This window comes from Onychomys torridus, chromosome 14 (assembly GCF_903995425.1).
Source record: "Onychomys torridus chromosome 14, mOncTor1.1, whole genome shotgun sequence".
In the NCBI taxonomy this organism is placed as follows: Eukaryota; Metazoa; Chordata; class Mammalia; order Rodentia; family Cricetidae; genus Onychomys; species Onychomys torridus.
Window position 1 is genome coordinate 39,678,911 of NC_050456.1, and position 24,736 is coordinate 39,703,646.

The 24,736-nt window shown below is 44.4% G+C and overlaps 2 protein-coding genes across 4 annotated transcripts; one reads left to right on the plus strand and one right to left on the minus strand.

Moving 5' to 3' along the window:
* The first annotated feature begins 1,898 nt into the window (after positions 1–1,898).
* Tomm20l (translocase of outer mitochondrial membrane 20 like) lies at positions 1,899–13,095 on the plus strand. Its single transcript, XM_036206065.1, has 5 exons — positions 1,899–2,034; positions 2,172–2,215; positions 8,265–8,346; positions 11,959–12,101; positions 12,983–13,095. The coding sequence occupies exons 1-5, from the start codon at positions 1,899–1,901 to the stop codon at positions 13,034–13,036; spliced, it is 459 nt and encodes a 152-aa protein (XP_036061958.1). The 3' UTR covers positions 13,037–13,095.
* Timm9 (translocase of inner mitochondrial membrane 9) lies at positions 13,096–24,736 on the minus strand. 3 transcript variants are annotated; one of them, XM_036206068.1, is made up of 7 exons: positions 24,664–24,736; positions 24,422–24,576; positions 21,099–21,188; positions 18,392–18,425; positions 15,974–16,038; positions 15,257–15,352; positions 13,096–13,610 (listed from the first exon to the last, which is right to left on the minus strand). In XM_036206068.1, exons 5-7 carry the CDS (start codon positions 16,010–16,012, stop codon positions 13,476–13,478), a joined length of 270 nt encoding a protein of 89 aa, XP_036061961.1. In that variant the 5' UTR covers positions 16,013–16,038; positions 18,392–18,425; positions 21,099–21,188; positions 24,422–24,576; positions 24,664–24,736; the 3' UTR covers positions 13,096–13,475. The 3 variants fall into 3 exon arrangements, with proteins under 3 accessions (XP_036061961.1, XP_036061962.1, XP_036061960.1); XM_036206069.1 differs by lacking the exons at positions 18,392–18,425; positions 21,099–21,188; XM_036206067.1 differs by lacking the exons at positions 18,392–18,425; positions 24,664–24,736 and having other exon boundaries at positions 24,422–24,577.

A 24,736-nucleotide genomic window follows, 5' to 3' on the forward strand; every position in this document is an offset into this window, starting at 1 on the left:
CAATCAAAAGTCAGTCCCAGAGTGCTGGGGAAATGGTCCAGTAGGTGAAGAGCTTTGCTTTGCAAACGTGAGGACCTGAGTTTGGAACCCATAGCATGTGTGACCAGGTTCATTAGGCCCCTCCCTGCCACTGTAAGCTGCTGTGGATATCACTCTGTATAAATAAAATGCTGATTGGCCAGTAGCCAGACAGGAAGTATAGGCAAGACAAGCAGAGAAGAGAATTCTGGGAACAGGAAGGCTGAGGCAGAGAGACGCTGGAGCCATGAGAACATGTTAAGATACCGGTAAGCCATGATCCACGTGGTAACTTATAGATGAATAGAAATGGGTTAATTTAAGATATAAGAACAGTTAGCAAGAAGCCTGCTACGGCCATACAGTTTATAAGTAATGTAAGTCTCTGTGTGTTTACTTGGTTGGACTGGCGGGTGAGAGAGATTTGTCCTGACCCTGGGCCAGGCAGGACCAGGGAAACTCCAGCTACAGTAAACAATAAAAGCTGAGTCCCCCTCAGATGGAAGGAAGCTACAAAGAAGACTCGAGACCGACCAAGCTGCCCAGAAGAGGTTTAGAAATGTCACCAGGAAAGGATGCTCCAACTGAGTGAGCTGCCTGCAGGCTGGCTGTGTGGTCCAGGTTTCCAGCTTCTGTGAGCTGTCACCCACGCTGGGGTGGGCCTTGGTAGTTCAGCTGTCTTCCAGTCATTTCTGCTCCGCTAAGTAACCCCTGGCCCACATTCCTGTAAATAAATCAAACTCACTGGTCGCTAAGTTGGACTTTGGTGGAATCCATACTTTGGCCGTGCGTGGGATCCCGATCTGGAGTGAATATGTGTGTGTTGTGTCTCCCCAGGAAAATTCTCGTGACTCAACAGTGCCAGATTATACCAGACATGATATTGCCTGTGTTTACAGACAGGTTTTCATAATAAATTTCCCAACTAGAAGACTCAAGTTATCATAGGAATAACATACACTACTCATGAAAGCTGAATATAACTTCCACAAAGGCTAAGACTAAGGGCCACGGCTAGTTCTCAACCCCACTAGTATTAGATCAGTCGGGATTGCCTTCCTGTGACAATAATAACCCTAGTTAAGTAGCAAATTAGTAGGTAACAGTCGTATAACTCACAACAAAAATTACTTAAGTACTCTTGGAACTTGAGGCAGGAGAGTACCAGGCCACCATGAGCTACACGGAACACTGTTGAAAGATTAAAATGGGCCTAGAAGAGATGGCTCAATGGTTAGAGCATTTGTTGCTCTTGGAGAGGACCAGGTTTGCCAGCACCCACGTGGTAGCTCACAACCCTTAGTAACTCCAATTCCAGGGGATCAGACCCCCTCTTTTCTGACCTCTGCAGGAACCAGGCATTGCAGGTGACACACATACATTCAGGCAAAACACCCATACACATAAGTAAAAAGAAAAAAACAAATTTTAGGGTTTTTTTTTGTCGTTATCTGGGTTATGGTATTTTGGGGCAAAAATCTGGCAATTTGTTGTTGTTGTTGTTGTGTCTGCTGAATAAAGCAAACACAAAAAGAAAAGCACCAACAAAATAACAATTTGGTTTTCGTGTTGTCGTCTAGACCAATTGCTTCAGAATCCTTTCGTTCTGCTGAGTTACGGCGGGTGGAGAACTTGGATGCCCAGGGCACCCAGGAGAGCAGGCTGGCCAGCACCGGCTGGGAATAGGCTGAGATAACCCGTGCTGATCTGGGACCCAATGAATCCAAGGGAAATGCAAGCCGCCTAAGAAGGCCGGCAAGCCGCAGGGGTGGGTCTTGTCTGCAGAAGGCTCGGAATTCCGAGTCCTGCGGACCTGGGTTCGGGACCCCGGGTTTGCTCACGCGTGGCCGGCCCGCGCCCAACGCTCGCTGGGCAGCCCGATGCCCAGCGTCCGCCTCCGCGTCGGCCTCCTGGCGGCCCTGGCGGCGGGCGGCGCTGTCGCCCTGCTTGGCTACTGCGTCTACCTGGACCGGAGGCGGCGCAGGGACCCCGGGTTCCGGCGCTGCCTGCGGGACCGTGAGTGCCAGGGCGGCCGGAGGGAGGGAGGGAGGGCGGCCGAGCCGGGGCCGGTTCCCAGGCTGGCGCCCCCGGGACCCTGGGACCCGGGCCCAGGCCATCTGGCGCTCCCAAGCCGCCCGTGCCTGTGTTTGCAGGGAGAAGAGCTGGAGAGCCCAAGGCCCAGGCGTGGGCCAGGCAGGTGAAGTGCAGACCCGCTACGGAGCCTTCTAGAAACCCAAGGGGAGTCCTGCCAGTGCCGGACACCTGCTTTACCGACTTTCAACCTTCTTTACAGAGGGGAAGCAAAGAAGGGAAAAGTCGGTTTGATAAGGACACACGGTAGGAGTGGTGGAGAGATGGCTCAGTGGTTAAGACCCCTGGCTGCCTTTCCAGAGGTCCCAGGTTTGATTCCTAGCACCTACATAATGGCTCACAAACCATTTGTAACCCAGTCCAGGGAATCAAACACCCTCTCTTGGCCTCCAAGAGGCACCAGGCATGTGCTCACAGATACACAGGCTGGTTAAACACCCATACACATAGAAAATAATGTGTTTTTTTTGTTTTGTTTTTGTTTTTTAGTATGAACAGGGCTCAGTGCACACGTGTGAAGGATCAGCATTTGGGAGGCTGAGACAGAAAAGAGTTTGAGGTTAGCCTGGGCCAAAAAAGACACTATAAAAAAAGAAAGGCGTGTGGAGAGCAAATGTAGGGACAGGCACTTTTTCACTTAGAAGAAAGAAGAGAAACTTGCACTTCCCGTATAACCTCACAGGGTACATAGGTCTCCAGGCCAGCCAACAAGGGATATGATTGACTAGTTGAGTTTTTATGTTTTTTTGTTTTTGTTTTTTTGAGACAGCGTTTCTCTCTGTAGCTTTGGAACCTTTTGTGGAACTCTCTCTGTAACCCAGGCTGGCCTGGAACTCACAGAGATCTGCCTGCCTCTGCCTCCCGAGTGCTGGGATTACAGGCGAGTGACCACCATTGTTTTGTTTGTTTGTTTTTTCAGCCAAAGGATGGCCCACATTCGAAGGTCAGAAGACAACTTGAGGGGGTCTAATCTCTCCTCCCCCCATTGCATCCCAGGTATCCGCTCATGTGGTCAGGTTTGCTGGAAAGCACTGCTGAGCCATTCACTGTCCTGGATTGGTCATTTTATTTATTTTCTTTTTTTAAATGTGTATGGATGTTTTTCCTGCCATGTCTGTCTACACACAACGTGCACACCTGCTGCCTGTGGGGGTCAGAAGAGAGCATCTGACTCCCTGGGTCTGGAGTTACACAAGGATTGAACCCTGGTCCTACAGAAGAGCAGCCAGTGCTCTTAACCACAGAGCTATCTCTTCAGCCGCCCCCCCCCCCCCCCATTAACAATTTTTAAAGAGAACCTGGTCATCTTGGTTATTGGCTCAGCTTTAGTTAACTCCCATGAACGCAAAAGTGCAAGAGCCTCACTCCATCTTCCAGGCGGTCACCTGTGCCTACTTAAGGTCCAATTATGTGTGAGGCACTAAGGTAGGTGTAGCTGAAGGTTTCCTGTGTCCACCCAGCTCCTGCAGCCACTCAGACCCAAGTAAACACACAGAGACTTATATTACTTATAAACTGTATGGTCATGGCAGGCTTCTTGCTATCTAGTTCTTATATCTTAAATTAACCCATTTCTATTAATCTATGAGTTGCCATGTGGCTTGTGGCTTACCAGTACCTTACATCTTCCTTCTCATGGTGGTGGCGGCTGGCACCGTCTCCTGACTCAGCCTTCCACTTTCCAGAATTTTCCTTTCTCTTTGTCCCGCCTATACTATACTTCCTGTCTGGATACTAGCCAATCAGCATTTTATTTATCAATCAATCAGAGCAACACATTCACAGCATACAGAAAGACATCCCCAGCAGGTAGGCCTGGCAGATATTAACAGTAACAGGGGTGTCAGAATCACCCCAAAGCAAGGCAGTGGACAAACAAAGCCAACACGTGTAACAAGATCCTAGAGAAAACATTTTCAGTGTGGCATTAGTACAGCGGCTCTTCAGCTTGGTTGAGCTTAGTGTCTGTGAAACAGTCCTCGGCTCCTGAGTGCGGTTTGAGCCGGCTAGGGTGGGCATGACACCTTCTACTCGGCTTCCGTGAGGCAGGCTCCAGGGCAATTTGTCAAGTCAGTCATCTCACTGTGAGCGCATGTCCTCATGTTTGCAGCTGATGCTGTGTGTTTGGTTACCTTTTACTCTCTGGGATCTTCTGTCTCTTTTTGGGGGCCTGCCACCCAACTCCCAAATAAATCACACACAGAGGCTTATTCTTAATTACAGATGCTTGGCCTTAGCTTGGCTTATTTCTTGCTAGCTTTCCTTAACTTTAATTAACCCATTTGTCTTTTGCCTCTGGGCTTTTACTTTTCTCTATTCCTATATAGCTGTCTTTCTTACTCCATTGCTGGCTGTGTAGCTGGGTGGCCGGCCCCTTGCATTCTCTGGCTCCTTCTTTTTTCCCCTCCCAGATCTCTTCTTCTATTTATTCTCTCTGCCCGCCAGCCCCGCCTGTCTTTTCCCACTATTGGCCATTCAGTTCTTTATCAAACCATCAGTGTTTTAGGCAGACAAAGTAACACAGCTTCACAGAGTTAAACACATGCAACATCAACAAAAGCAACACACCTTAAAATAGTATTCCCCAACAATGCTGGGTGTTGACCTCACTGGAACTGGTTTGAGTTCCATGTATGTATATATCATATCCTGGATATGCACTGAACACAGAGGAGAACAGCAGTGCATTGGAATACATGCAGAGAGAGGAGAGCATGCCAGGCAATGCTTCTCCTCATGGCCCCACCCAAGGACTGCTCCATTTCAAGCAGAGAGGAGATAGACTCCAGCTCATGATAGAGAGACAAGGTTCTGAAAAGAGATTCTAAAATAGGGAATATTTGTTGTGACTGGTTTTTTGGGGGGGTGGGGAGATGAATTTTTTTCTACATAAGGCTTTGGGGCTGTCACTGATCGGAGTCAAGAATGACAGTGAACTTGGGGTATGGTATCAGGAAGTCTTTAGGGTTGAAGGCATAGGGATGCAGGGACTATGCCAGGGCCTGATCAGTAAGTCAGCTTTGCAAAGGAATCACTGCCAAGAACGGTGTCTGGTGAAGTTGAGCTTAGTAGGGACAGAATCTGAGAGGGCTTGGTCTGAGCCTGGGTTAAGGGATCCAGATTTAGTAGGAAACCACTGATGATTTTGGAGCAGGAACATTTTTAACGAATAAAAGGAAAAAGAAAAAGAAAAAGAAACCCTTAGATTGATCAGGAATGGGTGTGCTAGAAGGATTAGAAAGGAAAATAAGTTATTACAGCCACACAGGGGAGCAGCAATAAAAATCACAGTCTCTGGTGTTGTCAGTGGTGACTGGGTTGGCTAGAGCAGAGGCGACTTAGCTGGGGAGAACAGGCAGTTCGTGCTCACCAGTTAGAGGGTTGAGACAAGGAAAAAAAGAACAGAAAAGGGAAAAGTCTATTTGTTGACTTTTAAGGAAGCCCACAGGGAGTGTCCAAGGAGCAGGGCACATGTATACACAGATGCCTTTCCCTGACCAGTTTCACTTGGGCAGGGTCTGATACAGCTTGTGCCCTCCTCTGTATCCATGATGGCTGCCTTTACACTTGTGTGTGTGTGTGTGTGTGTGTGTGTGTGTGTGTGTGTGTGTGTATGTGTCTATTAGATGGTTTCTTATTTATTAGACTAGGCTGCTCACAACCTTGTCTGTGTTTTATTCTCCATTGACTCTGCATCTAGAATAGTGTTTGTCCATCAAATATCTGTTGAACATTGTTTGGGTAGGTGAAGGGCTAAAGACAGACAAGTCTGCATTTGAAATCATGAAAACCCAAATGACTTCAAGTATGGTAGATGAAGAAGCAGGTCTTTCCAGATTTTTTTCACATAATTCTTAAACTTAACTTTTTCACTGTGTAGATGAATAAACCAAAACAAATATTCTCTCTTCATACCTCTGATGGTGTTTCCTTTCTCCTCACACCAGGGCCTTCCTTTCCTACCTATGCTCCACAGGTCCACCTCATTAGATATAACTATGGCCTTGAGAAAGGAGAAAGTGCAGACAGAAGCCTGCCATTATGTGGTGGGACGTATCTGTAGTCCTATTGCATTTAGGAATCTAAGGCAGGAGGACTGTGAGTTCAAGGCCAGCCTGGGTTGCATAGCAGAACTCTGTCTTAACAGGGCTGGGAGAAAGCTCATTCAGTACAGTGCTCGCTGAGCAAGTATGAGGACCCGAGTTTGATCCCCAGAACCCACACTGGCAATCAAAAACCAAGAACAACAGAACTGGATCTGGTGGAGTGTGCCTGAAATCCCAGTGCCTGGGTGGATCCTATTGTTTCTATGTGCACGTACACACATGCACACTTGCACTCACATGCACAAATGCAAACAAAACATGCAGAACAAACATCAGCAGACCAAACCAGAACACCTTTGTTGGTTCACATAGTCAGACATAGCCAAGGAAACCCTAACTGCACCAGCGAGTCAAAGAATGAGGAGTGCCTAAGCGCACCTGAGAGCTTGTCGGAGATGCTGACTTCTGAGCCCTGGTCCCGTATTTACTTTGCAGGTCTGGGTGGAGCCTAAACACTACAGTTTGACCAGCACACTCAGTTGATTCTTTCTGGGGAAAACCAGAATGCCCTCAGGCTCTAGACCTCCACCCTTTCTCCTTGGAAGAGCTTGCTCCCCTACCAAAGTGATCTTAGCTGTCCTGAGATGTGTCCCACTTTTCAGTCCTGTCAGTATTTACCTGCATGCTCCCGTTGGCATTGCAGCCGTGTATTCACAGGTAAATCACTCCTTTTGCTTGTTATGGCTTCTCCCATCTCCTTATGCCATTTGTGGTGTCATTGACATCTCTGCTATGACCTTAATTCATTTTGCATAAACAACCACCTCATCTTCCCTACTCAATATTCAATTCTTATTTTTCTGTGTTTTATCTCATACCCCATACTCATTTCCATTTCTTCCATATTGACTTTGGCTTTCCTCATAGTAACTTCCCATCTTGCCAGCTGTATCTTGGCACACCGACTTCTGTATAACTGCCATTCTTCCTAAGTGTGATTAATAATTTGTGGATAAGTCCTATTCCATAGCTGGTTGGCCTTCAGTAACTGGTCGTTATTATTTTGGTTAAATTCATTCTGGTGTAATCTAAAGATTCCCTGGAATCTTGTGTTGCTTATCAAAGGTTATTAACCTTCCTATTTCAAGTGCTCTTTTCTAAGGAACCATCCCTGATTCTCCACCCTGAGCCCCAAAGGCCATTAGACTGGGCGTAGGTCGTGCTACCAATCCTTTTACAGACTATGGGGAGGGGCTGGGCTCAGGGGTCTCCATTCTAGTTGTTTCTAGACCTCTGCTCTTGATAGTGCTCGCTAAACATGTACCCAGTAAAACCTATCATCATTTAATGGTTCCCATTTTAACTGACCTAAGGTGATCCCTTTTCAGATCTGCTTGAAAGCACAGCCCTAGGCACAGTAGCCTTGATGATGTCATCTGTGGTCTTGGCTGCAGCCAAGTCGCCAACCATGCCACCCCACCCCCAACCATACACTCTGACCCTCTCTGAGAAAGTGAGTACAGAAGCTTTGTTAGCTCATTGACTAGGAATTACAAGTAAATGACAAAAATGTCCCCCCTCCCCCGGTCCAGAAAATCACTACTGCTGAATTACCAGGTACCGCCAATAACCCAGACAGGGAAATGATCCTTCAACAAACAAAGCTACCTTCAGTGTCAATACCAAGGTCTGCTATTAAAGGCGGGGCTACTAAAATAGAGATGAGGGTTACTATGAGCATCTCAACTAACTGATGCCATGCTATTCTCTTGTCCCCTGAAACTGTAACTCCATGTGAGAAATTGATTAGAGAAACACTTGCCATCCATTGGATTTAGAGATGAGAGTTAAGAGGTGTCTTTTATGTTGTTTATCTTTGAGACAGAACTTCATTTTGTAGTCTTGGCTGGTCTGGAACATTCTGTCCACCTGCTTTTGCCTCCCAAGTGCTGAGAACACAGATATATGTCCACCAGCCTGGCCTAAGAGTCGCTTCTTTTTTAAAGATGTTATTTATTTGTTAAGAGGTACTTTGAAAATAATAATTTTGACAGCATCGATATACCTTACATTCGTTACTCATCGTTACATATTTTATAAATCCTTTAGTTATGGGATCCAGCAAGGAAGGAAAAACTACAAGAATTTTTTTTGCAAGAGGTGCAGATGGGACAAATTTGTTTAATTAGAGGTAAGAATAAAAACATTCTTTTCTAAGTTTTGTTTTTGTTTGTTTTTTTCCAAGACAGGGTTTCTCTGTGTAGCCCTGGCTGTCCTGGAACTCACTTTGTAGACCAGGCTGGCCTCAAACTCAGAGAAATGCCTGCCTCTGCCTTCCAAGTGCTGGGATTAAGAGCATGCACCTAGGGATTTTATAAATTTTAAATTATTTTTCTTTAAAAACTATTTGTTTCGCCAGGCATCGTGGCATATTCGTATAAACTCAGTACTTGAGAGGCAGAGGCAGGAAGATTGAGTTTGAGGCTAGCCTGGACTATGACATAGAGAGGGGAAACACTCACCTCCTCTCACCACCCAGCGTTAAGAAACAAAATTTTTAACCTGAATATGGTAGAACATACTTGTAATCTCAGAACTCAAGAGGCAGAGTCGAAATACCTGTGGATTTGAGGCTAGCATGGGCTACAGAGTGAGTGTCTCCAAAAATCATCTAAAATGCATTATAAAAATTTTCCTGCTGGGCAGTGGTGGTGCACACCTTTAATCCCAGCACTCAGGAGGCAGAGCCAGGTGGATCTCTGTGAGAGCAAGATCCAGGGCAGGCCCCAAAACCACAGAGAAACCCTGTCTCAAAAAACCAAATGAAATAAAAAATCTCCTGCCATGTATGGTCTCACATCCCTTTAACCCCTCATATGGGAGGCTGAGACAGGAGGCTTTCTCTGAGTTCAGTAACAACCTGATCTACCTAGTGAGCTAGAGGATAGCCAGGCCTACAAGGAGAGACCTTGTCTCAAAGAGCAAAACCACTTTTCCTGATTTGAATATTCTAAATACTTTAATGATAAAAAATGATTACAAATGGCCACTGTACTGTTTAGTTTATCTCATTTAATTAATTAGTTAATTTGGGGCCAATAGAGGCCTATACTTCATGACCACATGTGATTTAACTTTTACCTAATTCTAAAAGCACCTGCAAAGACCTTACATCATTGTTAAAATGTTAGTCAATGATGTCTGCTCTGCTCTGTACTAATGTAGTAATGGGGTCTTGATTCTGGTGCTGAGTACAGCTAGGGCAAAGAATTTGCTGACGCAGACAAGGGGTAGCGGATGGTAATGGAGAGTCAGTGACATGTTATTAAGTATTGTCCTCAAGCTTTACAAGTTCCCTGCATATCACATCACCTGTTTTCTTTCTTTCCTTTTAATTTACTTATGAGTATGTCTGTGCACCACATGCATGAAGTGTCCTTAAAGGCCAGAAGGGGGAGTCAGATCTCCTGGAACTGGAGTTCCAGAAGGTTGTGAGCTTCTCAGTGACGTCAGTTTTTCTAGCTTAAATTATCCTGTTCTTTTTTAACTACGTTTTGTCTCTGGGCTTTTTACCCTTTTTTTTTTTTTTTTTTTCTATTACTTCCTTTCTTTCTTATGCCATGACTGGCTTTGTGTCTGGCCCCTGGCATCCTCCTCTCTTCCCTCGATTTCTCCTCCTATTTATTCTCTCTGCCCATCAGCCCCATCTATTTCTCTTTACTACCTTGCTATTTGGCTGTTCAGCTCTTTAGTAGACAAATCAGGTGTTTTAGCCAGGCAAAGTAACACAGCTTCACAGTTGAACAAATACAACACATCTTTGCATCATTAAATATTCCACAGCATAATGAGTGTAGCACATTTTCAACTATTATTCCATACCAAGGGGGCTCATAAAATTTGGGGTAATTGCAAGCTGTGGATGTGTTTACGATGTACCTCAGTGGTAGAACTTGAGTCCAGATCCTGATACTGCATGGGACTGAGACATTCACACAGAACCACCTGGATGCTTCCTGGGCATGGAGAAATTGAAATGGACAAAACTTTTCAGCTTTAATTTTTATTGAAAATGTGAGGAATTAAAATTTGAATTCTAAGTCAACAGGGAAAAATGTCAGGCTGTTTTTGTTAATAGTGAACTGCACATATCAGTGTACACTAATTATAGGGCCTAGGCATGCAGTAGGCTATTCTAAGTACACTCTTCAATTAAATCATCTACTGTCTGAGAACTGATGAACATCTCTGGTGCTAATACAAAACTACATACATATTATATCACATTTTATTCCCAAAGAGCTATCACATAATAGTTTAAACTTACAGGTGAGTAAGGTACAAATTTGGGAATGATTGAAACAAAAATGCAAACTTGGTGTTTTTTCCTTCTCAAAAGTGGCTTATCTTTTTTCATCAGAACGTGTGATTCATGTTATATAGTCTTGTTTGGTGCTTTGATAATGCAGTTTATTTTTTAAAAGTTTAACCACAGAGGCAGTAGCTTAATGCCTGACTGACATAGTGAGTTCTAGGCCAGCCAAGGCTACATGGTGAGATCTTGTCTCAAAACAACCAAAATGGGGCTAGAGAGATGGCTCCATGGTTAGGAGCACCAGCTGCTCCTCCAGAGAACTCAGGTTCCATTCCCAGCATCCACATGGTAGCTCACAACCATCTAACTCCATCTAGTCCCAGGGGCACGCAATGACCTCTTCTGGCTTCTGTTGACACCCTGCATGCACACAGTGCACAGACACACATGCAGACAAAACACTAATAACCACACCAGATGTTCCAGCTCTCATATTTTACCAAACATGACTAAAAAAACCTTGCATGGCCACCCTCCATGTCCCAGTCCAGAACATTCCCAATGTAAGTGTGCATGCCGAAAAGGCGAGTGAGCTGTGTAACCTCATAGAGTTATTCACCCTGCGGCAGCTCCACATGAAGCCCAGCATTCTCCCCCATTCTTGTGGTTTTTTGTTTTTTTCTTTGGAGCTGGGGATCGAACCCAGGGCCTTGTGCTTGCTAGGCAAGCCCTCTACCACTGAGCCAAATCTCCAACCCCGCTGTGCTCTTGACTCATCGTAGTCATTAGGTTCTTTTAGGAGTTTTTTCTTTTTGATTTTTCCAGACAGGGTTTGTCTCTATAACAGTTCTGGCTGTCCGGGAACTTGCTCTGTAGACCAGGCTGGCCTGGAACTCAGAGATCTGCTTGCCTCTGCCTCTCGAGTGCTGGGACTAAAGTAGTGTGCCACCGCCTGGCTGATATGCATTTACCTTTTAATGCTTGTTGCTTTCTTGATAATTTGTAGATTATCCATTTTAAAGAGTATTAAAATCTTGGCCTGAGCTCTGGAGAGATGGCTCAGCAGTTAAAGCTCCTACTGTTCTTTCCTTACAGAGTACTAGTTAGTTTATAAGAGGTTCTGGTTCTATTCCCAACATTCACATCAGGTACGTCACAACTATCTGTAACTCCAGTTCCAGAAGGTCAGGTGTGGTGGCGCATACCTTTAATACCAGTACTCAGGAGGCAGAGGCAGGAGGATCTCTGAGTTTGAGGCTAGGCTAGCCTGGTCTACATATCAAGCCAGGACTACATAGAGACCCTACCTCAAAACAAACAAGACTCCCCAACTCCAGTTCCAGGGAATCAGACTTTTCTGGCTACTACAGATATTGCACTCATGTGTACACACACTCATAGACCGCCCCCCCCCCATACATATAGTTATTAAACAACCATTAAAACAACCATTTTTTTTCTTGCTTAACATGTACCAATCTGTTTCAGGAGAGCCTGGAATAGGGATTGAACATCTCACCAATGCCCTTTTAGTGTGTGGGCAGCCGAAGGAGCTTCTGAGGTTTTTCAAACAAACCCTCCCTCCTGAGGTATTTCAGATGCTATTGTACAAAATTCCCCTTATTTGCCAGGTGAGCACAACTTTAATTATCCTTGTGAAAAATTATCTAATCATGGGGGACTTGATTACACAGAAACAATGGATGTGGACTCCTCAAGGTTCTCAAGTAGTATCTATTTATGGTTCTATTCTTTCTTTAAGGTAAGACTAGCTTATTTTCTGTGTTCTACTATAGTGAATCATGTACTTTGTTATTGTATGTTTTCACATTTCAATGTTAAAGCAGAATGGTACTTCTCACCAACGTGAGACAAAACAGAGAAACAGCTTTGTGAATGTAAATACAGGCTAACGGTGTTCTGTAACGTGACTTTAGATGGTAACAAATAAAGGCCACTTCGAAGCTCTTCCTTTTGCCATTTCCATTAAAAACAAAAACAAAGTACTTAAACTTATCAGCTAGAATTTTCTGTGAATGCATGAATTTGCTTTAGAGTTTATTAGCAAATTTAACTGGTTCATTTTACTCAACTGGTCACATTTGTTGTCTGTTATTATTTACACTCAAATCATTCATGTTGGGGTGTGTGTGTGTGAATGCATTCACACAGGCACCACAGCATAAGTGAGGGCAGGAGACAATAGTCAGTTGTCAGATCTCTTTGTACCATGTGGTTGCTACTGATGGAACTCAGGTTGCCAGGCTTGTTACCAAGTCCCTTTAGCTGCTGAGCCCTCACTAGCCTGGACTCCCAGTTTTTAAACAAACTCTAAGTCTGTAATAGAGCATAACAGTCATAAACATTTCCAAGCTAGCCTCAAAAGGGATGTTCCCTAAAGATTTATTAAAATGCAGCTAGGAGAAGACTGTGTAATATCTAATGTAACAAAAGAAGCAAGGAAAAAGTGCGCTGAAATGATTAGCAAGTAACTGTTTTGTGTATTTACCAGCAACTTGAGGCAGACATGTATGAACAGAAGTACTTAAAGGATGGTCCTGACTGAACACCTCAGCGCATCACAACTCAGACAGAATACTGTGTTCTGTACAGTAAAAACAACGCTCAGTGATATTTTCATTTATTTTACTTTTAGTAATAAATTTTTTCTAACTCATACATGATTGGACACATATTTTGCTTTTAAAATTAACAGTCACAAAGAAAGGAACAATGGTTTATTTTTGTAATCAAGGTGACCACGCAGCTGAATCTTAAGGCCTCAACAATGTCGCCTCTTACCATTCTCACAAGCGGAAGGCCTTCTATTCCGCTTCCTTCTGGTGAAGGGTGATTTGTTTCTCCAGGGGTTCCCACTGGTCAGGCAGTTAGACAGCTGGCTCCCCTCCACTCCTGCTGCGCTGCTGCAGGGTTCTACCAGGTGAACCTGCATGGCCAGCGCACCGGCTGCGGCAATCCCAGGGCAAGTCTGTGTCTCGGAGTTTCTACCGGGGCTGGCCCAGGAGTCCTGCCTTGGCTGCCAAAGCTTCATTCTGCTGGATGTGATATTCCTGAAACCTCATGGATATTCTCTGTGTCATTTTTAAATATTTCTGTAAGCAATGTTCTGAACAGGTAACCTAGAAATACAAGGGGGAGGTCCAAAAGGCAACACAAAAATAAACATTCTTGTATTCTGAAGGAGCCACCACTGGAACTTTGCTTTTCCTTAGGTAGATCTGCACATTAAATGCATTCTTGGCTTAAAGCAATAATCAGCTTCAAACTGTTTATGCTTCCATCCACTGGCTAGACTGGAAGATGATAAAATCCCTGTAGTCTACAGGTATCAGAAGCAATGGTGCCCTCTGCCTTCACGAAGGTCTGGACCAGATTTTCTAGGAACTCAAGGTCCACAACCCTACCTTCTTAACTAGATTATAAACATATACCCAGCAGAAGGTTTCTTCCTTTTTCATGAGAAACTTGTTTCTGCACAGTCTTAACTACAACCTTTACTTTTCTCTTGAGCAAGCTCTTGTTATGCAGCCAGGGCCAGTCTAGGATTCCAGAATCTTCTGCCTTAGCCTCCCAAATGCTAGGGTTTCCAAGCACATGTAACTTCACCCACTTTAACCCTTTTCTTTTTAATATCAACTGAGGTGACCCAAGCTCAGAAAGAGTGAACCTTCCAGGTTCCCCCCACAGGCAGACCCTAGACGATAACGTATACATACATGTATGTATGTAAATGGGTATAAATGCAGGTAAAGTACCAAAATTCACAAAGGAGACCAAGAGAAGGTAATGTGAGGTGATAAGGATGGACTGTGGGCAGAAGGACACACCTCAGTCATGAAAGGGGATAATAAAGCTATTTTTTCCTAGTTTAATCTGTGGTAATTTGTATTTTTTCATGGTGGATTCTGGATATTCAAATAGTAAGAACCTCTTCTGCATGGAGGAGAATCTGGCATGTGTTATTCCTGAGGCAGGACTGGAGGTTGGGTTTGTTTTTCAAGTCCATCGAACTTGGCATGACTGGTCACTGAGTACATCTGTCCCATTTTGGAAAAGGGACTAAAAATTTTACAACCTTAATCTTTGCCCCCTTTTCCTGTTTTCTATCAAAACATTCTACTATAGTGTTATTTAGTATGTAAATTATATATCTATAGATAAAGTATGGTTTTTAAAAACAAGAGTATCACACGATCAAGGTCCATCATCTACAAGTATGAAATTGGCAAGGAATAGTGAAAACATATTCCTTTAAAAAATTAATATCATCCTTGGTATCTCTCTTAAACTTTGTAAGTTAAATTACAAATGAAATTAGATCTTGGCACAATGTTTATTGACTTCTCAGCAGATATAGAAACATCTTTCTAAGGACAAAGTTGAGATGCTGATTAGAACTGGGTTTTAGTCTACGCGAGCGTTATGTACCACCATGTCCACACTTCACGTTTTCTAAAGCCAGCCTAAGTTCTCAGGGCCAGATGAGAGCTGGGCCAGGCTTCTTTAGCACTGCCGACTTGACCACCAGGCAAACAGAGACCATCTGCTGTCAAGTGCACCTCGGCCATCCATTCCACGCCTGGTCAGTGCGACTGTCAAGTCCCACTGGGCATCATGATCTTGGTGTCAAGGGTTCATGACTGACTTGGTTTCTCTAAGCAATGGTATGTCAGTGGCAGCCCAGTCAGAACAAATGACATGCTTAGATGGCTTCTGTGATTTATAACAAACGTGGGGAATTTTTAGTGAGCAACACGTTTCCTACCTCTTCAGGCTTCACCTCTCTTGTTGTGAAGTCTTTAACACAGTCCAAAAAGCAGGTCTCTGTAAGTTTATTGTAGGTTCCCAGGAACTCCTTAAACTAGAAATAAGAAGTGCTTTCAACACAGGCTTACAGCAAAGATGCTCTGAAACATCCTGGCACCCCGTCCCTTCGCTTGGACTCCTTTGCTAACTAAGCAGCTTTAATGGACAACACAGGGTCTTACTTTCTAGCTGTACTTTTCTCCTCACCCACTGGTCCAATACAGTTTTTACAGCCAGCTGCAGTGGTGATGTCTGATATCCTGGCTACTTAAGGGGCTGAGGAGGAGGATCACTTGAGTGTAAAGGCTTAGAAGCCCAACTGAGCAACATAATAAGATGCTTTTGTGGCCTCAAAAGCAAAACAGAAAATGCTTTTTGTCATCTCATAGGCATTTAATATTTTAAAATGTGGTTTGGGGACATATATTCTTCGTTTTGAGTAAATATTTAACTCATGATAATTCCACCCTCAAGCATGTAGCTCAGGCTGGCCCACCTCTATTGCCTTTTGAGAGGGTGTTTCTACATAGCCCTGCTGTCCTAGAACTCACTGTGCAGACCAGGCTGGCCTTGAACTCAGAGAGATCAGCTTGCCTCTGCCTCCTGAATGCTGGGATTAAAGGTATGCAACACCATGACAGGCCAAGATCCTTTTCCCTTCATTATAGTATCTTACCTGTTTTATCTGGTCGGATTCTGGTATCTGTGCAGCCATATTCTTTCAATGTGTTTGTCAATCACCTGATTTCAAAGTTAAAAAAACAAAAAAACCAAAACTTATCAGTTTATACATTTTTAAGATACTCAAAGAGTAAGGTAGCTGTTTCTATTTTATAAATTTCTAACTACATATAATCACAAACCATCCATAATCTCACAGATTTTAATGTCAAGTTATTTTTTTAATGCTAGCTCTGGAACTCACAGGCCCTGTCTTAGTCACATATCCAATAAGACAGTGCCCAAGCAACTTAATAAAGCCCCTTTCATAGTAAGGCTTTGAGGGAAACCAAGGAAACTCTTAAATTCTTCCTAAATTTTCCTAGCTGTCCTATTGGTTGTCACTTTAATCTGTGTCACTAATCTATGTAATACAAAGGTCCTGTCAACTGCTGACAGACACCATTTACTTTTAGCAAATCTTATTTATGGTCAAATCAACACTGGCTCATGAACGACACTCGAATTCTCCAACAAAGTTACAGGGTTACATATTCTTACATGGGGTTGTGAGCTACCACGTGGGCGCTAGGAATTGAGCTGGGGTTCTCCAAGAGCAGCAAGTGCTCTGAACCCCTGAACCGTCCCATGAGTGTACCACCCCACCCCCACTGAGTTTTTGATCCTTTTTCTCCTTCCTAAGATGTTAGATGACCACTGACATTTTTACAAAGTCAGACATAAGGGAAAGCATTAGAGCTTCTGCACGTGCTGTTCTGGCCTCATTCTGCATGTTACAGCCCAGTCAGTTTTCTCTGAAGTAATGACCAATGAAAACCATAACTGTATTTACTTCAGAGGATGCCTTAATAGTAACAGGATATAAATTCTTCTGCTGCTGTGTGCCAGGCAGAACAGTTCTGCAATTTCACGGGTGTTAAGTACCACTGACCAGTCAAAGAAGCAGGCCTCTACAAATACCATGCACTGTTCAGGGGTAGTGCAGATGTGCCTTTTCTTCATCCACTTGCTACACACAGCTGGAAAGCTGGGCATCACATATAAAGGAAATCTAAGCAAACAGAGGTAGTGAGCAAGAAGCAGACTGACAGGGGCCTTGGGATCTAAGAAGCACAGGGACGAATTTCTTTGTGAGCTTTCTGTTTTGTAAGTGTCAAACTAGAGAAGCTGGCAACCTCCAAATGGGATCAGTAAAAAACAAGACTTCCCCAAAGCCTTAGTCTAATCAAAACACCAACAAAGGATCAGCAAAAGATAGGAACACACACACACACACACACACACACACACACACACACACAGTGTACTAGCAAACACCACTGCTAAAAACAGAAACAGGAAACAACACAAATTCCAACGGCCCATATCCCTACCACCATTAGCGTAAGCCAAATGGGAAGCCTAGACTTAACCCCCCCAGAGGCTGCAATGAGCTACTCTTACACTTGGACTAGAGTGGTGTCAAGAGAAGGTTGATAAAAGAACAGATTTTATTCCCATCAGCAGGGCCAAGACCTAACAGTCAGTGAAACCTTCCAGAGACCGGCAGGCCCGAGGTACCTGTCGTCCTCCTCTCTTGTACTCAACAAGGCCTGGTGGAGATTCAGGGTTTGCGTTTTTGTCCTTCTTCCCATGATCAGGCCTCCTGTGGTGCTAGCAGAGGACACACAGGGAATGTGCGCCATGTTAGCCCCTCTCAGCCGGGGAGATACATAAGGACTGATAGGTTTCCTCATTTGGCTAAAGACATAAACCTACGAATTCAAGCAGGTGAATGAACCTTGAACAGCATAAACTCACTGAACTCCACATTAATATAAATTATAGTCCTTCATGCCTCAAAAAGGTATTATTTTTTGTTTTTCCTTGAGATATTTGTTTTCCTCAAGACAAGGTCTCACTGTGTAGCTTGGGCTTGTCTCAAACCCATGCTCCCCCTGCCTTGGCTTCCTGAGTGTTGGCAGTTATGACAAAAATTCAACCCACATTCCTACTGGAAGTGGGAATACTTGCTACTAAGACTGGAAGCAAGCAGCTGAGTGTTATGAGTAATCCCAGGATTGGGGAGGTAGAGTGGAGGCAAGAGGTTCAACTTTGTACGAGGTAAGTTCAAGGCCAGCCTGGGCTTCTTGGGACTCTGCAGACAAAGATGCCTGCTATAAGGTACAACGAGACCATTACTAAGTGTGGTGAAGCAAGGAAGGGAGGCCCAAGACATAAAGGCTGGAAGAGGGCCACAGACCTATCCCCATCTGAGATGACACACTCTCCCAAACAATCAACTACAAAGAACTCAGAACCCAGTGGGAGCCCAGCAAGGTCTTAGTGACACACACACACACACAAACCAAACTGCACTTCCACAACTAGCAACAAGCACATGCGCAATGGAATTAAATGTAATACTAATTACCGTGATTCCCTTCCAGAAAGAGTCAGAGGTCAACCTATCAAAACACGTACAACATTTAGATCCTGAAAACTATAGAAAGACATCAAAACCCCCCAAAATGGAGAGGCAGTATTTAGACGACAAGAAATGAACTCAGCACCATTCCTGAGGGCTTTCTGTTTCTTTTTGCTTGGTTCTGGCATGTTTTATTCATCTTTTTGTCTCTTTGTTCTGATGTTTGTTTCTGTGGGGTTTTGTTTCTTGGTTTTTGAAGAAAGACGATAGGTTAAGGAGGTAAGGAGGATTTGGGAGTAGTTGGGGAGGGAATGATCTAAGTACGTTACATGAAAACAAAAAAAAAAATTTAATTAAAGAAATACCAAAAAGGAGAGGCATTTTTTGTTCATAGACTAACAGACTCAATATAATAAGAATGCCAACTTCCCCCAAACTAATACACACACTTAGTGCAACTCTTACTAAGATCTCAGCGGGATTCCTTCCACCGGTGAGACGATGCTAACGACAAGGACTGCAGGAGCTCAAGGAGGACCAAACTGGAGGGTCAGTCCACCCGAGCTAAAACCGTCACACTGCTAGTACTCAATACTCAAGGAGGACCAAACTGGAGGGTCAGTCCACCCGAGCTAAAACCGTCACACTGCTAGTACTCAATACTCAAGGAAGACCAAACTGGAGGGTCAGTCCACCTGAGCTAAAACCGTCACACTGCTAGTACTCAACACTCAAGGAAGACCAAACTGGGAGGACCAGTCCACCCGAGCTAAAACCGTCACACTGCTAGTACTCAATACTCAACGGAAGACAGTCAATTCTGAACGATTACATACTGTATGACTTTATGAAATATTCTCTTTCTTTCCTTTTTTGGAGACAGGGTCTCACTATGTAGTGCTGACTGGATTGGAACTCACTATATAGAGCAGGCTGGCCTCAGACGCAGAGATCCTCCTATTTCTGACTCTGAGTTCTGGGATTAAAGGCGTACACCGCCATGCCTGGCTGAAACCTCTTGGAATGATACAGAATCATGGACGTAGAACAAGGCAGCAGTTGCAATAGAAGTGGGGGTAGAGAGGAGTGAGGTGCTGCTACATGAGACCTGAGATAGAAATGTACTGTACCAGGACTAATTCTGTCTGTATCCCAAGCGAGACCCCGCACGCTAGCTTTCTAAGATGTTGCTTTTGTGCAAAGCTGGATAAAGGGCATACGTGATCTCTAATGTCACAATTCTACGTGAGCCAGTAATAATCTCAGAATAAAGAGGCTACAGAAATGCTCATAAGTTAAGAGTGCTTACTGCTCTTCCAGATAACCAGAGTTCAAGCTCCCAACACCCAAGACATCAGGCTGCTCATGGGCACCTATAATTCCAGCTCCAAAGGATCAAGCACCCTCTTCTGGTGCTTGCATCCATGTGGCTGACATACAAATACACAGTTTTCTAAGTTATACAAAGAATGGAAAGTATCCTGAGGTATCCGTTTGGTAATGTAACGTGCATAAAATTAAGTAGTAAAGCTACTGTTTTATGGGAACTTTACAATGAAACATGCTTGCTTTATTAATACACTGCCAATATAAGGCTCTTATAAACCAGCCTATCTCCAGTTCATACCAAAAATGAGACTTCTTCTTCCCTAGAGATCCTGAGAAACTTACATGACAATAACACTGATAATAACACTTCTGGCTGGGCGTTGGTGGCGAACGCCTTTAATCCTAGCACTCGGGAAGCAGAGGCAGGCGAATCTCTGTGAGTTCAAGGCCAGCCTGGTCTACAAAGTGAGTTCCAGGAAAGGTGCAAAGCTACACAGAGAAACCCTGTCTCAAAAAACCAAAAAACAACAACAAAAAACCCACTTCTGATCTCTTTCCCTAGAGGTCCTTAGAAACTTACATGATGACAACACTTCTGATCTCCTTCCCTAGAGGTCCTGAAAACTTAACATGATAATAACACCAAAATCCGGCTCTTTTCCCTACGTCTAACCTCATGTTTCTTCAGGTTAAAATTCTTGACTTTTTCAGCAACACATGAGTGGCATGATACAGGAAATCTTGAAATGTTGCATCAGGGATTGGTACACTGGGATGTCCCAATCCTCTCATGCTCCTGTCACTCTGGTCTCATGTAGCTCAGGCTGGCCTCTAACTTGTTCTGTAGCCAAGGACGACTTTGAACTCCTGACCCTCCTGCCCAAATACTTCCCAAGTGCAGGGGTTACAGGTGTGCACCACCATGCCTGACTAAGTGACTTTATTACTGTCTCTTAATATGTCTCTAACAATCTCTTCCTTTTTGTGTGAGCCCGTGTCTATGTGTGGATATATGCATGTGAGTGCAGGTACCTCCAGAGGCTAGCAGAGGGTATGAGATCCCCTGGAGCTGGAGTTACAGCCTGACATGGGTACTGAAACCTCCTGGAAGGGCAGCAAGTGCTCTTAACTGTTGAGCCATCTCTCCAGTCCTGGTTATTCTTTTATTTGATTCTGATTTCCCGAGATCACTTCAAATGGCTTGTTACTGTAGGGGCAAATGTTAAAACAGGGTTACTTTCTGGTTATCCCTCTGCAACCTGGAGAGCTTTCACTTAGGTCTGCGAATAACCATAGGGACAGTGCTAGTTTTGTGGCTAACCAACATCTCATAGAAGTAGAGAACTTAAGAGTAAAGGCAGGCTGCTAGCCATCAAGTGCAAACCTTTGCTGATGCATGAGTTTCCTTTCTGCTCTGGAAAAGCAACTGCCCCGCCTTTTCCTTGAATGTCTTCAGTGAGGCTGGATTTCTTACCTGAAAATTGAATGCATTATTATACGACTTTGGAAGGCTCTTTTAATGAAACATGAATTTCTGTTGGCTAGCTCATTTTGTTTGTTTGGTTTTGTTTTTCGAGACAAAGTCTCTCAATGTAGACCAGGCTAGCCTTGTCCTCAGAGACCTGCTTGCCTCTGCCTCCCTCGTGCAGCAAGCACCTCTACCTGCTCAGCTGCTCATGGCTTAAAAAATATTTCTAAGCTGGGTGGTGGCGGCGCACACCTGTAATCCCAGCACTCAGGAGGCAGAGGCAGGTGGATCTCTGTGAGTTCGAGACCAGCCTGGTCTACAAAGCGAGTTCCAGGACAGCCTCTAAAGCTACAGAGAAATCCTGTCTCAAAAAACCAAATTTCTAAGCTTGCCTTCATTTGTCTTAGCATGCACGCAACAGGACAACGTAGGAGATGGTTCTCTCCTTCCACTGTGTGAATGCTGGAGTCAAAGGTGCTACCACACACCCTGTGCTGATTGATTTTATTTTATACTTTTTTTATTTTCAATGATTCATTTATCTTATGTGCCTACATGTCTGTATGAGGGTGCCAGATCCCCTGGAACTGGAACTACAAACAGTTGTGAACTGCCATGTGGGTGCTGGGAATTGAACTCAGGTTCTCTGGAAGAACAGCCAGTGCTCTTAACCACTAAGTCATCTCTCTAGCCCCGCTCATTTACTTTAGAGCCTCGTCATTTCCATTATCAAAATGAATGATAGTATAAATCAAAATCAGAGCGTCGTGCATGCTAGCAAGTGTTCCATCACCTAATTACAGCTGCGGCCCCTCTTTACTAAGTGAAATTCGTTTATATAGTCTGAAATTTGTAGTTCATTAGCATATATTAAAAAGAAACAATGTCATGCTAACCTTAAACTTTTCTTCGGATTCTTCCGATAACTCTAAAAGAAAGTTAACAGTTCAAACACTAAATTTACACTTTCAGATTAACCAGAACAGGTCAGGACCACCAGAGGCACTCAGACTGTAAAATCCAGGATTTCCCCCTTACACTCTAACATCTGTATGATACATCCAATAAGCTACAATTATTATACAATATTCTCCATATAGCCCAAAGTGTTATAAGATCTTTTGATTTTTGACTACATCTTCACATTTATTAAGTATGTCTATAATTAATTGTGTCCTGCTTTTTGAGACCTGGTCTCAGGTGTCCTAGAATTTTCTATGTAGCCCACGCTGGAACTGAACTTGGGATATTCACAAGTGCTGTGGGTACAGGTATGGACCACTGTGGAAGCCCACAAAGATTCCAGCTTGTGCTTTGACTCAAGGTCAGAAAGTCAGAGTTGATGTTGCTCCCCAAGGCTGCATAACAGGGTGCAAAGGCACGGTTACCAGGTGTTTGGGAGGGGCTACACTTGGTTGTACGTTGTGCTTTGATTTTGAAAGGGAGGAAGGGAGAGAGACAGCAGATCACTTCCAGTTGTGGGACCTGGTCTTTTAAGAGCTTAAGGCAGCAGTCCCTATTCTAACAATAATAGAATTTTTTTTTAGATAATTAGGAAAATCTAAATGTCATCTTATGTGTAATAATGTTCTGAGACTGTGTAATGTCCTTAAGAAGGCTGAAACAATTAGGGCCAAAGTTCATGATATCTGAAACGTATCTGCAAATGCTTCAGTGAAATAAAATTTATCTATAGATGTATACAGGGAGGGGTGAGAAGGGAGGGGAAGGGAGAAATGGGGTGGGGAGAAAAACATAGTTTAAAAAATGTTAACAAAAAAATAATAATTCCCTGAGCTACTTTTTGTTCAAGGGCTATCAGTCTCTATTTTGAGAGTTCAAGTATCTAAATTATTTTATTATCTTCCACATGACCATTTAGATTATTTGCAGGAGGTTTAGTTAGACAAACTGTGGGATTAATAGGCAACTTTTTTGTTTGTTTGTTGTGGCATTCCTTTCTTTCTTTCTTTCTTTTTTTTTTTTTTTTTTTTTTTTTTTTGAGACAGGGTTTCTCTGTGTAGCCCTGGCTGTCTTGGAACTCTTATGTAGACCAGGCAGTTTTGAACTCAGAGATCAGCCTGCCTCTGCTTGCCAAGTGCTGGAATTAAAGGTTGCCACTACACCCAGCTTTAATATAAGACAACTCTTAACTCTGTTAATCAGAGCAAAAAGCACTAGAAAAGGAATTCATATTGTTTTCCCAATCCAAAGTCTGGCCTCAAGACAGGAATCCTCAAATACTGGAGGATGAGAACAAGACTTCTTGGGAGGTTAGCCCCAAGTTTGACAGTCCATTTCAAATCATCCAAGTCACTTTAATGACTGCTGTTGCTCAGCGTTTTGAAATTGGGGTGGGGGGGGAGGTCATTTTTTTTTTTCATATCTAAGTTTTACATAGAAATTTTGGAAGTTAGTTCATCTCTAAGGTCTCTGGCAGATCTGACATCGCCACTCTGTCTTTGAATACACTCGTACCATCGTCAACCAACATATTAAACTTACGGGACAACAAAAGCGAAAATTAGCATACCAAAATGATTAACCACAAAACTCATTAACTAGCAACAACAACAACAACAACAAAATAACAGGTTCTCCAAAGGTGAGACTTGGAGGTGCCTTTTCACTCTCGGCTCGTCGGAACGAACGTGCACCGCTGAAATAACAAGAGACGAAACTTGGGTTTGGGATTTAACTCAGTGGTAGAGCGCTCAAGGCCCTGGGTTCGATCCTCAGCTCCACAAAACAAAACAAAACAAAAAAAAACAAAAAAAAAACTTGTCACTCACGTTGCTATCTTCCCCCGTTTTATCTTCGCTTACACTGTTTTAACAGCCTCCAGCAAGGCGCAAGGGGAAAGCTCTAAACCCGAGCGTCCTCCGAGACGAGAGCAAAGGAAAGGGGCCGAGCCCTCGTCTTCCAGAGCGGGTAGGAGCCCCGGGACGTCTAGGGAGGCTCAGGCCAGGGAGTCTGAAGCTCAAGGTCACCGCGGGGCGAGCCCCGAGCCCTCCAGCCCCGGGCAGGCGGTGTCTGGGGGTCCCAGGTGACTACCCGCGGGTGACAAGGCCCCCGGCCCGGGGCTGTCTGGCCTCCCGCTGCGCCGCGCTGCCCGTTGCGCAGCCCCACGACCGGCGGGCACGCGGCGGCTCCCCACCCCGGAGGACCCTCCGGCCACCTCGCTCCCGCCCCACCGCCGCGAACCCGCCATTCTGAGAGCGGAGGAAAAGCGAGCGTACTTAGCCACAGGCTCTCGCATCCGACGCCGGCCCCGGGCTGAGGGGCGGCGGTGCGCGGTGGAGTCTGAGATCCCAGGCTCCAGGCTCCAGAAGGCGCCGCGCCGCTGGACAGCCGAGAACACGTGGGGGCAAGGGAGTCAAGGTGAGCGTGGACCCTGTGACGCGGATTCGTTACAACCTGGGGACACGGAGGAGGGAAAGCCAGTTACCCCCCCCCCCACCAAGTGAATTCTAAAAATCACCTAAGAATTAACTCTTGCGATGCTCTGTTAGACAGTGCTCTCTGTGTTGTTATTTTCCTTTTCCACGGCAACC